Raw genomic sequence first — 17,116 nt, 5'->3', positions numbered from 1 at the left:
AGTGGTCAGGTTGTTTTTGAGATTCATATTCATGCAATGAACATGCTAAAAGGAAAACAAAAATATAGAAACAGTTAAAAAAATGCCTTAACCGCGAGAATAAGTACAACTTATCGATAAAAATAAAGAATTTCATTTTTATTTATAAACTCTGTCATCTGAGCGGTTTCTTCCACAGCCGTTAAGCGTCGAAGCCAAAGGTCGCGTCGCAGCTTTGCGAAAGCCTATGTTTAATCTCATTAACTATAAAAACTCCAAATTGCCACTTTGTTAAATTATGATAATAATTTCCATACTTATGAAATCAATGAAGTAGTGTTATGATTTTTTTTTCACTTTTAACGCAACTCTTAATGATATGAATTCATAAGTACAGAGGTGGTCATGGTCAAAAGGAAATTTTAGAATTGAAGCTGCTAACCACTCCCTCAATTTGCGCGTTTCTTGTAGCCCAAGGTCAACTTTTGTAGGTACTTTAATCTTATACTTATCCTTACATATTGAATTTCTTAAAATAAAAAACAAATCTCGCAGTCCATACGCCTTTCCTAGAAAATCCTTGCAAATCCCAAATCCCAACAAACGACGTCGTACACAGATAACAAACATACAATAGGCTCAACTAATAAGGCTTGCGTTGCGTCTCACTTGTTTGCTCTACAGTCCGATATAGACCTGACCCGCGCCCATAAGACTTACGCTGTTATCCAATTATGTAAATGTACCCATACTCAAATTAAAATCATTATTTATTCAGAAATTAGACCTTCACTCACCACAAGCTACAAACTACTGGCATTTCGGAACGACCACTGCTGAGAAGAAATGCCGAAAGAAACTCATTTGAACCCTATCATGCCAGATCGGCTTACCATTATTGTTTCGATGTTTTAGTAAAATTCTATAATATATTTATTTAATTCTTTTGTAGTGGATGGTAGACAGAATACTAAAATTAAATTAGAATATTTCTTTGTAACTTACGAGTAATATCATGTATTTTACTAATGTCTGTTATTCATTTATTTAAACACAAGAATTCAGTCGACGATATTTTAAAGCTAGCCATACACTAAAGCTGAAGGTACTACGATATACAACATCATACTCTAACTACGGCAAAATAGCTAAAATACACTAAACAAGTGTGTTAATAAACAACAACATAATAAAACGCCACGACGGCGGCACATTAAACAATTAAAAAGTTATAAAATTCTTGACACACCGCATGAACAGCAACGCATATTAAACAGATTATGTTATGACCCTTCTCCACTCAGTAGTGGCGCGAAAGCCTCCCCATACAAACGTCCGGGCACCGGCGAATACCGGATCGAACCAGAATTTACCAGATTTTCACGGAAAGCGATATCGTTCGGAGTGTTCTATATCCGGTTTTATCGAGTTTTAACTGGAGTTTTCTGGTAAACAAGATAAATAACTAAGTTATTGTTTTTTATTATAAAATAAGTTTGAAATTTGAATCATGTACGGGTGGTTGCTTGAAAGTGTACAACATTTTATTGTGGTAAGTAGGTACAATGTTATTTATTTTCATTGATTTTACATGAATATTATATAAACATGGTCGACCTCGTGGAAACTGTTGGATATTAGTGGCTAATAATAACAAATCATATTGCATAAATGAGTAACATAGTTTTTAAGTTACAATTTGTTTACTAATTCTATGGATGCAAATCTATACATATAATAAAATTGTAAGTGGGCTATGTCTGTGCAAAGGAGAAAAATATTTATGGGGTTTTTTATAGAAGTAACAGAAGCCAAAACATTTTTATTATATATTTTTTTATATATTTAAACGTTTTTATCTGTCTGTTTGTCTGTATGTTTATTCGACATCACGTAAAAACTACTGGATGGAATTTGATGCGATTTTCACGCATGGTGGATATAGGATATAGACCATCAATCTAACTTAAATATAGGTTTCACCACGACACGTTGCTTAGAACCCGAGATAGTGACAATAATAAGTTATGAGCACGAAATGAACGCGGGCGAAGCCGCGAGCGGAAGCTAGTCTGAAATAAAATAATTTTATTCTATTATTTATAACAACTCGGGAGTCAAAAAAAGTAGCGACTACATAATTACGAGTACAAGCAGCAATTTCGTCCGGAACCCCCCACTGGCGTTCCCGGGATATTTGGTAACAAACAAATTAACGAAATACTTATCGCTAATGGGTTTTATAGGCCAGTAATGAAAAGGAGGGTGTCCCAATTGATTTTACCAGGGCAAATTGTAACGGACACCATGTTTATACCAATAACTTCTTGTAAAAAATAATAAATATTAAATATTAGTTTTTTTTTTGCATAAAATGTAGAGTATGTACATTACCCTACATTTATGCAAAGAATGTTTAATTTTAATAGAAACCACTGCAACAATAATCGCAATAATAAGTCCGTATATTAGATATACGCCCCCATAAACATTTTCTTATTTTCCAAATTTCTTCTTAGGAGAAAATTGGAGGTCAACTAACAAAGGTTGGCCTTATAAGTATGTTACTAAGTGGACGAGTGTACTTTATTTCTAATGTCAATTAAATAGGTCTAAAAAAAATTGCGAACTGGACATACTTTAATTATGTACGTACACCATTGTAAAGGACATTATTTACTTTTTAAAGATCTACAATCAGAAAAAAGCGCGCCAACGAAGTATACAAACAATCCAAGGTGACACATGATTTCATGCGTTAGAAAAAAATGGCGTACGTACTTTTGTTTTTCAGCTTTCGACGACCTCGGTGGCGCAGTGGTAAAGTGCTCGCCTCTGAACCGAAAGGTCCCGGGTTCGATCCCCGGTCAGGTCATGATGGAAAATTATCTTTTTCTAATTGGCCCGGGTCTCGGATGTTTATCTATATATGTTATAAAATATAGTATCGTTGAGTTAGTATCCCATAACACAAGTCTAGAACTTACTTTGGGGCTAGCTCAATTTGTGTAATTTGTCCTAATATATTTATTTATTTATTAACTTAGGTTAAAGTTAACGTCGAATTGACTGGTTCAACTCACCCGAAGAGCCATACAATATTGTGTCTTCCAATATCGAAGTTAAGTGATTACCCCCGCGGTCACGTGCCAAGTCGGCCGACTTCTAATGTTCCATTGTTGTTGGCCACGTCCAACGCTGGACAACTGCAAATATGGCCACGGTTTATGAAATAACTGCCGACTGTTGACAATATCAGCGATTATTATTCTTTAACCTTGCAGTAGCCCTTTTGGAACTTCGAAATATACCTGAATAACTTTTAAATACTTCATTATTTTTAAGTCAAATTTTCTCTACGCCGATGAAATCTGTATCTTTTCGACCATTCTCATTAACTTTCACGTGAAATGGGGTTCAGGTAAAATAGATGTCATTTCGCTTTTTGAAATTTAGAGTTAAAATAACATACACAAAGTTATACACATTTTACAGGGTACTTTTTATCCCGAAATTCCAACGGGAGAGAATCTGATAAATTCTCGGGGCTTAGGCCACCTGCAATAACAAGAACTTTTATTAGAAACGGAATGTTTCGGTGTTTGTTTTCAGTGAAGATCATTACGAAACGAACGGTATATACTAAAAAAGATAATTTTCCTAATTGTAAAAGATGGAATAATTTCTACACGATGACTCGAATAAAACATATTATGAAGCCTTGTACTTGTATAACTCTATACTTATAGAAATGTACATTTATTTACAGCAAGAATGTGGCGAAGAGATATGGGAGACCATACTCAGAGAGGCCGGCGCAAGATGCTCCGTTTTTAGCGCAACACAGGTAAGCTGCACTCACGCATTCAACTTATGCTTTGTATTTATACTTGCATAAAGGAATGTAAAATAATATAAATTAAATATACAGGGTTACTGGTATCTAACGCGTAACATTACAAAGGCGCATAAGGTACACAGAGTGTCTAAACGCAATAAATACACAAACATTAACTTCTATGTTCGATTCCGCTACATAACGCTACTGTTGTCTCGTGATGCTTGGCTATTTCATAGAATTAAGATGTGTAGAATCGCAAATTAGATTGTATTTTTTTATATGAAAAAAAACTACGAATCACGAAAAATCGTAGAAAAAAAGTTACTTGTTTTGATGTATCCAAGTAGTCTTTAGGAGGTTTTGCGTCGTGTATATGTACATTTGTTTTCCTCCAGCAATATCCAGACGCGCTGATGCTTCGTATCGCAACCGCTTTAGCGGATCTCGTCTCCAAGAGTCCTAACAGCCCCACGACATCAACACCGGCGAGCCCAGCTCCAAGAAAGCTGTCCTTCAAGTCCAAACCAACATGGCGGAGTGCATCAGTCCACGCAGACAATAGAACACAAAACTTCAAGTGCCCCTTCACTGCAACCAACGCTTTAACAGCTGCCACCAAGAAAGAGATAGAAGCCTACAATTCATCCGAAGAAATAAGACAAACGATTGCTAAATCATCTGATAGAATTAACGAAGGACAAGAATTGGAGATATGTAGCCCTGTTAACAGAAGAAGTCTCGCTATCAAGTTTGAAGATCATAAGGAGACTGCAGAAGTGATAAGTCCAGACACAGATGACAGTAAAAGTCCCGTCGAATGTAAAAAGAGTGAATCGAATTCATGCGAGGTAAGAAGAAACAGTGCGCTGCCACCAGTTCAAAGGAAAAAGAGTATAACTTTGTCTTTAGACGTTTACAGAAGAAGAGGATCAGGTGCTCAAATGAGAGCTCGGCTTAACAGCATCAGTGAAGATCAACTTCACAACATGAAGCAGAAGTTTGGCACTCCCGAGAAAGTGATGCATTTCTTTGGTAGATGCTTCGTCAAATTCTTCAGTAATTATGGGTAAGGCGTTTTCAATGAAAAAATCTTTCATTTCTTGCACTTTTACTTTTATTATTATTATTTCATTTCATTTCATTTATCATTTATTCGCACAAAATATGGCACAGAAAGATGTTAAAATTAAATAGGTACACATATTTTGCCAAACAATGGCATGCAAATGTAGGTACATAAATATCAATGAAACTCTAAAATTGTTAATTTCCAAGATTATATTATGTCAACTATAATTCATAATATTAAGACGAATGAAGTGGATTAAAGGCTCAAGATAGAAACCTACGGAAGATAGAAGTGGAGGCCTTTGCCCAGAAGTGTGTGAGTGAGTGTTGTTATTGTATTTTAGACTTAACGTCGTATATGAAAGTTTTATTTTTAAATTCATTTTCGCAAGTTTAAGTTTGCTCGTTGTGCACCGTATATCCAAGCCTAAACAAATGTTGCCGGCTGATATAATATTCCGCAAATAATCCTTCGCTCAAGTAATAGAGCACGTAGTAGTACTGCAAACGTTCCCTTGGTAAATAATAGCTTCCAGGCAATCGATATGAACAAATGGAATATCCAAATGTCCACTATTTCAGTAGTTTTTAAAATTTGTATTTGGTTGCTGCTATATGTGAAAAGAAATTAAGACCTGGTACTTTTGAGCAGAAAATATGCTTGAATTCGATATTTTTGTGCTGTGTTAAAATTTATGGACAAGCTTTCGTTGACATTACTAAAATGATCAACGTACCTTATTGTTTGAGGCACAACATTCACTGAGATGAAATAAATCTGGAATCGAGCGGTAATTGAATTATGTTGATTAGTTAAGAGTACCTACTACTCTCTAATTAAAATACTGTACGCCGCCGGCGTGAGACGTAAAGAGCATTGATTTAGCAAAACTAGCATGGTCTCGATAGCTCAGTGCTTAAGAGCACTGTCCCGGATAGACAAGGGCGCGGGTTCAATTCCCGCTCGATTCCAGAATTTTTTCATCTCATTATTATTTTCAAAAATGAAATGTAATATTGTAATTTTCAATACCCTTATAGCTACGATACGATGATCCGCGCGACCGGGCGCTACTTTTGCACGTTCCTCCAATCAGTGGACAGCATTCACCAGCGCATGCGTTTCACGTTTCCGCGCATGCGCTCCCCGAGCATGCAGCTGACGCGCGCGCACCGCCACGGCGCAGAGCTGGTCTACAGCAGCGGCAGGACTGGCTATACGCATTATCTCATGGGTGAGGAATGAGGATTCCAAAACCTGGGCAATATTATTTTTCTTGAAAAAATATTCACCTTGATTCCAAATTTTATTTGTAACTAGCAGCCCGTTCCGGCTTCGCTCTGGTAAAAATATAATAAATACAGGTAAACCTTCCTCAGGAACCACACTATCCATTGGTAAAAACCGTATGAAAATCCATACAGTAGTTTTTAAGTTTATCGCGAACAGACAGACAAACAGACACGGCAAAGGACTTTGTTTTATAATATGTATTAGCTGCGCCCGGGGTTTCGCTCCCGTGGGAATTTCGGTATACATAATACCCTATGTGTTATTTGAAGTTATATTTTACCTGTGTACCAAATTTCATAACAATCTGTCCAGTAGATTTTGCACGAAAGAGTAACAAACATACGTACACAATACGGGGTATTATGTAATCCGCGACAATACACACATACTTTCGCGTTTATAATATTAGTACGATGCATTAATATTATTATTTAAAAATTAAAAATATAAATATTCTGACTGACAGGACAACTGTACGAGATAGCTGAGGACATCTTCTCGCTAAAGCTGAAAGTGACTATCGTCAAAGAGGGCGTGGAGGACAACCTCAACGTGGCCGTACTGAGGCTGGAGTTCGACAACAGCGACTATGTGAGTACTGCATTCCATTATCCACAGAAATTTATCTACTTTTTGATGTCCGAGTAATTGGAAAATTAAAATTTAATGAATAAAATATAGACAGGTTAACTTATACCTACTGCACAAAATTAGACTATCAGAGAAAGTACGTTTAGGTACTTAATTTTTTTGGGAATAATTTTTTTTTTTTTTAATTAAAATTTGTTGCACTCATGAATTCATGAATTTTAGCACTAAAAAATGATTAAAAGAGATCACTACGTTAGGTAAGACAAAACTCTGATAGATCTGTGTAAAAATACAAAGAAACAATGGAATTTTCTCAAAGGATTCCACAAGTATCCTTTATAAATGGTAAAAAGCTTCTAAAAGCTCGCCCTTTTACAAATAATATTGGAAATAAATTATTTCAAGGTTCGCTTAGCTTTTTGCTCTCGCTCCCGTTAATATGAGTGGGTGAGTGAGTCAATGCGTTTCCGATATAAATACCTTCGTAAGTTTTAACAGGATTAGGTTTTATAGAAGTACCTAATACGTATTTCTTCTTTTGTCTTTTCTAGTTCTTTTTTTTTATTTTGCATGAATTTCTAAAAGGTTACGTGGAAATAGCATTCGTTTTTATTTAATTCGTTGATAGCGAATAAGGTCGCCTATTCATTAAATTTAAATTCTATTGTATTGATGGATATTTTTCACAATACTCACCGTAGAACTCACGGTAGAGTGGAACTTGGAATAATCAGGTCGACTTCTCTCTCTCTTTAAACATGGACGTCCGTCATCAAGAATTATCTAAAGAAAGTTCAAGCTGTACGACCAAAAATCAAAGTACCTACTTACATGACGAAAAATTACGAGGAGAGCTGACCCTAAATAAAAAGGGACAAGACTAGTCAAAGATAAAGAGTGGAACTTGTATTTACAGCTAGGTAGTAAGTGTTTTTCATCTCACACTTTTCAATTCGAGATTTTTATTTTTTTTTCGGCACAGCCAATTGATCTAGACTAGGGAAAGAAGCGTCTCACTTGTTTTCCCTTTTAGCTTTCAAAGATATTGTGTTCTAATTAATATTTTCATTTTGTTATGTTACACACTTTATTTGCACTAGATATTCAAATATTCTGCCAGCCAATACAGTCAATCTATTTTATAGGCGGATGTAATTAAATGGACCCAATTCTCACAATGGTTACTGGGGAATATCTAAATTAGACTGATTCCCGCCCAATATTTACCAAATAAGGGCGCAAACCCATCAATAAGTTGAGTTTGCGCCGTCCTTTTTGGGAATTAACTGAGAAAATATTAGGCTTTACCCCATGTTTACTAGAGAGAATAATTTCCCACTCGAAATAGGCTGTTTTAAGATATTGGATTTCAATGGACCGAATAGAATTAAAACTTTATTTCTAGCTGTTGACATTGAGGAAACGGGTTAATTTAATTTGAGATTATAAAAATAAATTTGGTAATATTTCTTTATATCGTGCCAGTTACACATTTAATATTATATTATTCAGACGTTATGTGATATTGCAAAGACAATAATAAATGTATTACTAGCTTCATACGTAAGTGGGTACTAAAAGCGAAACAATAAAGAGTTAAACTCTGCCGTTTAGGTAGTAAAATGATTATGAGCAGTGTCAGGGTCATCAACTGAGCAACTCTTTAGGGATACAATCGACGTTTTAGAGGTAAACTTGACTGAATACTTAAAGGTATAAAAATAAAGTGTAGTTAATAGGTTATACAAATCAAAGACTTATCTAAGTTATACTTACCCTGATATTCATAAAACAGTTAAAGAATACTTTATACCAAAGTATGTTTTATCACTATCGCACTTTACAAAATTTGATATTGACGAGATAAATTGGTATTGATAGTACAAATAGAACAAGACAAAACATACTTTAGTTTAAAGTATTCTATAATCGATTTTTCCGTCTTGAGGTTAACAAAAATAACACATCGTTTTTCAACCCCATTGTCAGGATGTGTCGAGATTTCGATGAGCTGAGACATGGTAACGCTGATCTTGACATTTTTAACCCTAGTCTATCTCAGTTTAAAAAATCTTTAAACATAGCATTGAATATGTGATTGTCATGATCTTTCTGTTTTTGTATTATATATTTATAGATATATATGTATATTTATATTGTTTATACGTCTTTACTTATATAATATCAATTTATTCTACTGTATAGATTTAGGCTTGCTTACACGAAATTTATTTTGTTCTTCTGTGTACACTTTATTGGATTATAGATTAGTTTGATAATTATTGTTAAGTCAATATTCTGTACTTCATTATCTGTAATCTCTTTGTGTGCCTTTTAAATAAAATAAATAACAGGGTTAAGTTATTTCCATGATCACTAGAAGTAATCGAACATTATAAGGGTGAAATTTTTAACATCAGCAATTTTTTTTATTGCGGCTTTTTGTTGGTTCATGTTTATAACATGACGTCATTTTTCAAGATTACGATTTTACTAGTTATATGAATGTTATGCATTTCATAATCCCCATAATAGATTCACACAATATGTAGCTTAGTATGATATCGTCTTCGTCTAATGTGTTTGTGTAAGAAAAGTCTGTTCCTACATAGGTACATATAATCATTATTGTATATTTCGTGATTATTACAAGACAGTTTTAATAATGAATTTAGTCTGTTTCATGATCAATGTTTTTGCTAAATCGGAGACAAACGGAGTACCTTTAATAACTTCGTTAATGACAGTGTCTTTGAAAACTTCATCAAGATTATATCTTTGATTTAAAGAAAATTTTATCAAATATCTAGGTCATCCTCTGAATGTTCATCTTTTATTTGCCTTATTTTAAAAAACGCTGCGAGTGGTTTTCAATGTCGGAAAAGCCATTTATCACCCGTAAGCTGACATAGAGAACGTTGTAAAAACTGAAGGCGTCTGACATTGTTCACTTATAAACTTTTTTTATTGTTTCATTACTTACACAGTACTTTCGTTCGTATACATTATTTGAGGACGAATAACCAGAACTGAATGAAACGATCACATTAGGATTTGTATGATTACCAAAACATTTGTATGATGAACAAAACCCTGTGAATACCAAAGTACTCACACGGTTTTGTTACAAATCTTATATTCAGACAACTGGTGTACTTGACACCAGACCAGTTATAATTAGATTGAATGATAATAACATTAAATTAAATCAAATTAACGAAATTATCTAACCCATCCTCTGACTTACGTATACGCAATATAAGATACCAAGTCAGCAAATATCCACTCGTTATCAACCGCCTACCCTTACCCCACTTTATGTGTGGTCGGTACAGCTTGTCAGTCTTCTCCACTACTCCTTGTCTGATGTTAATCGATCTGTTACATTTCTCTTGGCCATATCTTGCCGAAGACACTCAATTTATTTATAAATCCATCCTTTCGTATTTTGTAAACGTCATAACAGGGTAAAAAGTGTACGATAGCAGTGTTTTTTATTTCTTCAAATACCTAAGTATAACTTAAACGTAAATATAGTCAATGTCTCTAGCTTTCTATCTCCACAGAAATCTTAATCTTTGACGTGTCAGAAAGACACACACATTTTCACATAATATCAGTATGGATAGGTACTTACTTAGCTTTTTTTTAACTACCTATTAAAATATAATTACAGGACAATCCTAAAACTTACTATCAACAACCAATCCTCCAAAATCACTTCAGTATTAAATGGCGTCAGGTATCATATTCCAGGTTCAATCTCTAATGTTGAAGAAGTCGCTACCGTGTCCGCTGCCTGCTGTGCCGGCCTCCCTGCTGCTGCAGCTGTTCCCCTTCGGAGTGCTGCTGGACAGGAAGATGAAGATCCTCATGGCGGGTGAAAAGGTAATCCATTATTTAATCTCTCCCGGTTACAGGGACTGTGACGCTGCATAGCCCAGGTATAGCGAAAAAAAAATCTTACATTTTCTGAAGCTGTCATTTTACATGCCGCCTGCCTGACGTCGACCGACTCATTGGTGTTGCTATTGATGTCTATCAGCTAAAAATGTTAGTGTCGGTTAGTACGGTGGAACCATACACCCATTTATTAAATCGAACGCTTAATTTAATTAATTAACATGTATTTCAGTTAGTTCAAGCATGGGGAGGACCCTGTAACAGAATCGCCAAATCATCCATCAGCGAGATATTGCGGCTAAGGAAACCTAAAATTTCATTGACGTGGGATAAGGTATAGTAGCAAATTAAGCTATCTACCTATATTGAACAGAAGGGTCTGTTCGTCGCAGTCCAGGGGGACTACGACGCTTTACGGTTGCGGAAACAACTGGAAAAATAGAAATAAATAAAATTATTTATTCGGCAAAATAAAATTCATATTTTACATTTAGTTATAAACTAAAATGCCGTTATGGATACCAGCTCGGCTTTATGCCATTTGTTTTTGAATGGATCAAAATATATACCTGATGCTGTGGAATCATCAAAAAATATATATTACGACAATATATTAATTTTATGACATAAGAAGTTAACGAGATCTACTACCATCGCCATAAGTTTTTGTGTATCTTGTTTTGGTACAAAAAAGTGTTTTTACTGCCTGTACCAAATTATTAAGTATTTTCGATCATAATATTTCCAGGTGGTTTGTATGCAGACGATGATGTTCGAGCTGGAACTCCTGCGGTACCGGGCCCGAATCGCGGGCGACGCGCGACGCGGGTCTCAGGGCGCGCGCTCCATACTGCTCAAGGGACCCATCTATCTTCTGGAAGAAATAGACGCCCTTGTCTTCTTGTGCAGTCCTATGTGAGTCTCTAAGAATATCAGGTGTTGACCTTATGTACCTACATTACAAAATCATTATATACTTTGGTTATGTTTATACCTTACACTCTTGAACAGAACTTTGGCTTGGGTATCGCCCGAATAGCCAGTGACGATAAGATTATAAAGATCATGTAAGTCTCAATGCATGTTAACGCCAGGATTTATGCCATAATCAAATTGACTTCAGACCCATTCGCAAATGGCATGCGCCTATTGCTATGTAACTACGTATGTTGAGTTAAAAAAACATTTAAAAATTAAATTATATTACTAAATTTGACCCAAGAATAAAACAAACGGGGTGAGCTAAATAAATCCAATCGATACATTTATAAACTTCATAGATCAACAAAAAGAAAAAAGTATAAACTTAACGAAATACATATAACATACAATTGTTGTTTTGAGCTCCTTATTTTATCACTCGAATAAATAAACTTACCTATTCCCGCATTTTTCTTTAGTTTCAATGACTTAGAGGAGCTCCGTCAAGCGGGATTGTACGTAGCAGATATGAACGGCCACGGCCTCTCGCAATGGATGCTTCTGGAAGGCTGGCAACATCTCTCGCGACTGGAGCTGCTCTTCGAGAAAGCAGAGTCCAGGTCCCTCTCCCTGGAGAAGTCTTGTCGGCTGCGAGACCAGTGGAAGAAGAGGGGAGACCAACTGCTCTATTCGATGATACCGAAGGACATTGCTGATCATTTGAGAGCAGGGAAAGATTCTATGGCAGCTTGTCAGGTAAAAATTGTAACTTCTTAAAATGATGACGATCATATACCATTCCAATGCTTTACTTACATACTAAATAGTTTATGAATATAACTAGTGGTAAATTCTAGTATTATTCGAGGGAATCTTTAAAAGATTAATTAATAAGAATAATGTTTACTTAACTATCTTCCTACTTATATCTTACTACTTATATCTTACTCAATCTCCTTTTCGATGATTTCCAGGCATTTGACAGCGTGACAATAATATTCTGTGGCGTGCAGCTGTCGACGGCAGGCACCCGTGCTGATGTCATGCAAACGGTCGCCTACATCAACGACATCTACTCCAAGATTGACAGACTACTCGACTCACATCGGGTTTATAAGGTACAATTAATATTAATGCTTGAAGGTATTTTTTTAATATGTAAATAGGTACAATAAGTACAAATAGTATTTCCCTATTTGGAATAAAGTATACAATCGGTGGTCACAATTTTGAAATAAAAATCTTGTGGTAGCTCTGGAGACAACAGACAAGGCAGACGTCTTTACTTTGGGTAAAAGTATTGTTTAACACGATTGACAGACCGTCACTCTCGAAGATTCTCTTTACTATCCGGGCTCAGTGACTCAAAATGAATCTTGGCCTCCAACACCGTCACACGTCATCACCAGTCGCAACTCAAGCGACGAGTCGCCCCAAATGCCGCTGGAGCGATATGCTGAAGGCGGACCTGCGCGAGATTGTCTTCTCCATGATGCAGAAATGTTCGTATTCCAGGTGGAGACGGTCGGCACGGTGTACATGCTGGTGTCGGGCGCGCCCGAGCGGCGCCGCGCGCACGCCGCGTCGGCCGCCAGCGCGGCCCTCGCCATCGCTAGGGCTCTGCCCAAGCTCACCATTGGTAGGCCGACTGTTGATTTCCTTTTTTTGCAGCGTCTATTTTGTGAACTCTACAACTATGCATTGATAAATTATGATATGTTTTGAATGGATGGACTTTGATGGATGGAATGGACACGCAACCTTCAGTGTACAGAAACTTTAATCTAAAACTAGCACATAAACGCGTGAAATAATTGCAAACAAAACCCTGGGATATAACTATGGAATTTATGCTCCTACAGATTCGACTTTGCAAAGGAGCTTCCTAGACTGGATAACAGAAAGAGTCGTATCACGCCAGGCAGAACCTTAAAAATTTTGTATTTTAAAAGTATTTATAAAATAGAAAATGTATTTGTTTCTTTACACTTCTATATTATTATGGGTTACACCCACCATAGATAAATCTTTTTTTTTATCAGTTCGATTCAAACTGTGTACCTACCTAATCTAATTTTAAGGGTTTTAGGTACACAGAACCAACTCTTTGCAATCTTAATCGCGAAAAAGAAGATCTTTGCAATCAAAATTGTAATTTTTGAAAATGCATGATCAATTATTTACACAAAATCTATTTTGCAGGGATCCACACGGGGCCATGCGTGGCCGGAGTCCTAGGGCGCCGGTTGCCGCGTTACTGCCTCGTCGGGGACTCCGTCAACACCGCAAGCAGGATGCAAACTACCTCTGAAGTAAACCTATTCTATCAATATTATTTTTAAGTCATCTGTTGCTAAAAATATTATCTGTCTTTAGCGACAGATAACATCATTATAATTTTTGTTTCTTTCTCTCTTTCATCATTAGGTATACGTGATCCCGGTTTCATTCTGTATGGCTGATGTCAGCCCTCTTTGAGAATGCTGTGTGAGTTATCAAGTTATCCACGTAAGGATAAGGTTACCACTACAGTAGGGCATTACTATGATGTTTCTGCTTTTAGAGTATAAGTAGTTTATTAGCAGTAGTTTTCTTAGATATTCTACTATTTAGTTAAAATATAAAGAAGTATGTATCAGTTGAATAAAAAAAAAACAACTTGTCTTATTCGCAGCCTGGCCGGATACAAATATCAGCTCAAACGGCGAATGAGCTACCTGCAGGGAAATTCAGGCTGCGCCGCAGAGGGCTCATAAAAGTCAAGGTAACCTAACCATCATATAAATCTCCTTCTTTGCACAGCCTATTAAATCCGTTGCAACACTTAAAAACCTCTGACGCACTCCAGCCATTTGGGTTTTTGCTGTCATCACTCCAGCGAGATCCAGACTTTCTTTTGTTTCTGTGTCCCAGCCTGGAGACCACGGATGGAGAACAAAAACAGAAGAATCAAGCAGTTCAGTTCTTATGTGATTCGCATTCTTCAACTTCACAAAAGTCACTTTTTGCGTTCGTTTTGGTGTTCCTGATCCAAGTGATCAACAGAATCATCGTACTAATAAATCTAATTTCTATAGTATATATGACAATAAATGGTACTATTCGTTTTTCTTTCCTGTTCAGGCTCCATCAAAAGACAATCATCAGAGTCAGAGTCCAATACAACGTAGATCGCTATCAATTCAATCGCCGACGACCTCGGTGGCGCAGTGGTGAAGTTCTTGCCACTGAACCGAGAGGTCCCGGGTTCGATCCCCGGTCGGGTCATGATGGAAAATGATTTTTTTCTGATAGGCCCGGGTCTTGGATGTTTATCTATATATGTATATGTTATAAAATATAGTATCGTTGAGTTAGTATCCCATAACACAAGTCTCGAACTTACTTTGGGGCTAACTCAATCTGTGTGATTTGTCCTAATATATTTATTTATTTAACATAAAATTGTGTTAGGCTGAATTACCTGTGTCTTGGTCGTATTATGTATTTTGTATTGCAGGGTAAAGGCCTGATGGAGACATTCTGGCTGGAGGGAGAGGTCGAGGAAGACAACCAAGATGAAGCCCTACAGTTGTTCTCTACGCTATGTGGTGAGAACTGAACGTTTGGATAAAGTACAGCTCGGGAAAATTCAGTTTAGTAGGAAAAAGTTACATACGTTACTTTGGCAAGTATTACAAAATAAAGTAGATATTCAATTCATGTTTGGCTAAAGCGTGTTTAATAAAAATAGAATGTCTTCTACCATAGATAAAAGAAATATATATTTATGTCTTCTACTTTATAGATTTAGATAGTTCTGGAAAACTTTCGAAACGTGAAAATAAAATGCATTACTCATTACTAAATTGATCATTTATTCAACAAACGAATTTAATTCGTATTTTTTTGTTATTTTTTAATGCTTTAGGTACATAGTGTATTTATTTGGATACAATAAAATAGTAAATATTTATAACATTACTCGATTTGTTTGTAATTTAAAACTGTATGAATACAAGCCGTCACTGGCTAAAATTCTAGCGCTATAAAGGGACTTATAGCTATAGCAGGGGTGGGTTAGTACACCACCGAAATAATTTGCAAAAAAACTACATTAATTCTAGACCAATCGTTACGACTCAACATTATATGAATTACTTAAAGTACCAATTTCAATGTTTGAGCACGGTTAATCAGATATTTTATGTAAAGCCTGAACAGAAAATGTAGGTACTTTTATAAGTAGCACAATATTTTTTAAAACAAAAATTTTCCATGTTGTGCTTTAGTTAAGAAATGTGGAAGTAATATTGCATTGGCATGTTACCCTGTTATTCATAAAAAACATACCAACTTTAAGCTAGAATATGTTTTGTCTCTTTTTGTCATTTTCAAATTTATAAATATATATATATATATATATATATATATATATATATATATATTATAATCAGCACTCGGATCACAATCATAACCTGTTTTGATATACCTTTTGACTATGTACATTATGTACTTTTATATATTATTAGAAAGAAAAGAAAAAAAAAATTTTTTGTAAGAAACAATAATGGTAAGCCGATCTGGCATGATAGGGACCAACACTGTTCAAATGAGTTTCTTTCGGCATTTCTTCTCAGCAGTGGTCGTTCCGAAATGCCAGTAGTTTCTAGCTTGTGAGAAATAACTATAAATTTAAAGATTGACGAGAAAAAGTGCCTGTGAAGGTCTAATTTCTGAATAAATGATTTGAATTTGAATTTGAATTTGAATTTAAAGAGCGATAGTGACAAAACATATTTTAGCTTAAAGTAGGTGTTTTAACTTTTAGTAAATAGTAAGTAACGGGGTAAGCCTAAAATGCAATATTAGTTGCACACTTCTTACGTCGCGTGGACTCATGAGTGACCATCTCAACCAGTATTATATGTTTACTCTTCTATAAATAGTACTTTATTTTTTTTTAGGCTTAATTATTTACATTCCTTTAATACAAGGACCAGTAAGTATAGTAATTTTATATATATTACTAGTAAAATATCATAATTTTATAAGAAGTGCGAGTATTAAATAGAAAATATAATTGATTATAAAATGTAAATAATGTGTACTTATACAGAATGAATTTCAAACAAGATCGCGCTTATTACTATTTACATAATTATTGGTTATTGGCACTATAAAATACTTTTGGGACGGTGGCATTACAAGTTTGGACCTAATTTAACAAAACAACAACAGTTTTACTTCCACAACAAAATAAAATCCAATTATTATATCAACAAAATTATATCTAAGAAAATATTATTTACAATATTTATATTTGATTAACTTTAAAAAACAGCAATATCATTTTAAATTAATATCACGCAGAAAGTAAATATATATAAAAATGAATAAATTAAAAATAACTTATAAATCGCAATAAACTGGAAAACAACGGATTTTCGGAACCCATAAAAATATTTCTGTGTCAATACAGCTATCTCAATATTAAAAGATCTTTAAGGCACTAAGGGTTAACAAAACTTCGATTGATA

The 17,116-nt window shown here is 35.2% G+C and overlaps 1 protein-coding gene across 1 annotated transcript; it reads left to right on the top strand.

The window, feature by feature from the left end:
- Positions 1 to 1,296: 1,296 nt before the first annotated feature.
- Positions 1,297 to 15,979, top strand: LOC128672246 (soluble guanylate cyclase 89Da-like). The gene is made up of 14 exons (XM_053749266.1): positions 1,297 to 1,531; positions 3,749 to 3,826; positions 4,216 to 4,886; positions 5,930 to 6,123; positions 6,649 to 6,773; positions 10,530 to 10,661; positions 10,909 to 11,010; positions 11,425 to 11,591; positions 12,077 to 12,353; positions 12,572 to 12,715; positions 13,113 to 13,236; positions 13,800 to 13,909; positions 14,272 to 14,361; positions 15,097 to 15,979. The coding sequence occupies exons 1-14, from the start codon at positions 1,490 to 1,492 to the stop codon at positions 15,196 to 15,198; spliced, it is 2,358 nt and encodes a 785-aa protein (XP_053605241.1). The 5' UTR covers positions 1,297 to 1,489; the 3' UTR covers positions 15,199 to 15,979.
- The last annotated feature ends 1,137 nt before the right edge of the window (positions 15,980 to 17,116 follow it).

This window comes from Plodia interpunctella, chromosome 9 (assembly GCF_027563975.2).
Source record: "Plodia interpunctella isolate USDA-ARS_2022_Savannah chromosome 9, ilPloInte3.2, whole genome shotgun sequence".
Taxonomy (NCBI): domain Eukaryota; kingdom Metazoa; phylum Arthropoda; class Insecta; order Lepidoptera; family Pyralidae; genus Plodia; species Plodia interpunctella.
Note: the sequence above shows the minus strand (reverse complement) of the source record. Positions and strands in the feature narration are given on the sequence as shown.

What these genes read in the sequence shown, in the direction of transcription:
- LOC128672246 (XM_053749266.1), top strand. Translation starts at nt 1,490, where the DNA reads ATGTACGGGTGGTTGCTTGAAAGTGTACAACATTTTATTGTG. An exon ending in TTTCATTGACGTGGGATAAG is followed by an intron (nt 11,011 to 11,424) that starts GTATAGTAGCAA and finishes TAATATTTCCAG; the next exon opens with GTGGTTTGTATGCAGACGAT. An exon ending in ATTCTATGGCAGCTTGTCAG is followed by an intron (nt 12,354 to 12,571) that starts GTAAAAATTGTA and finishes GATGATTTCCAG; the next exon opens with GCATTTGACAGCGTGACAAT.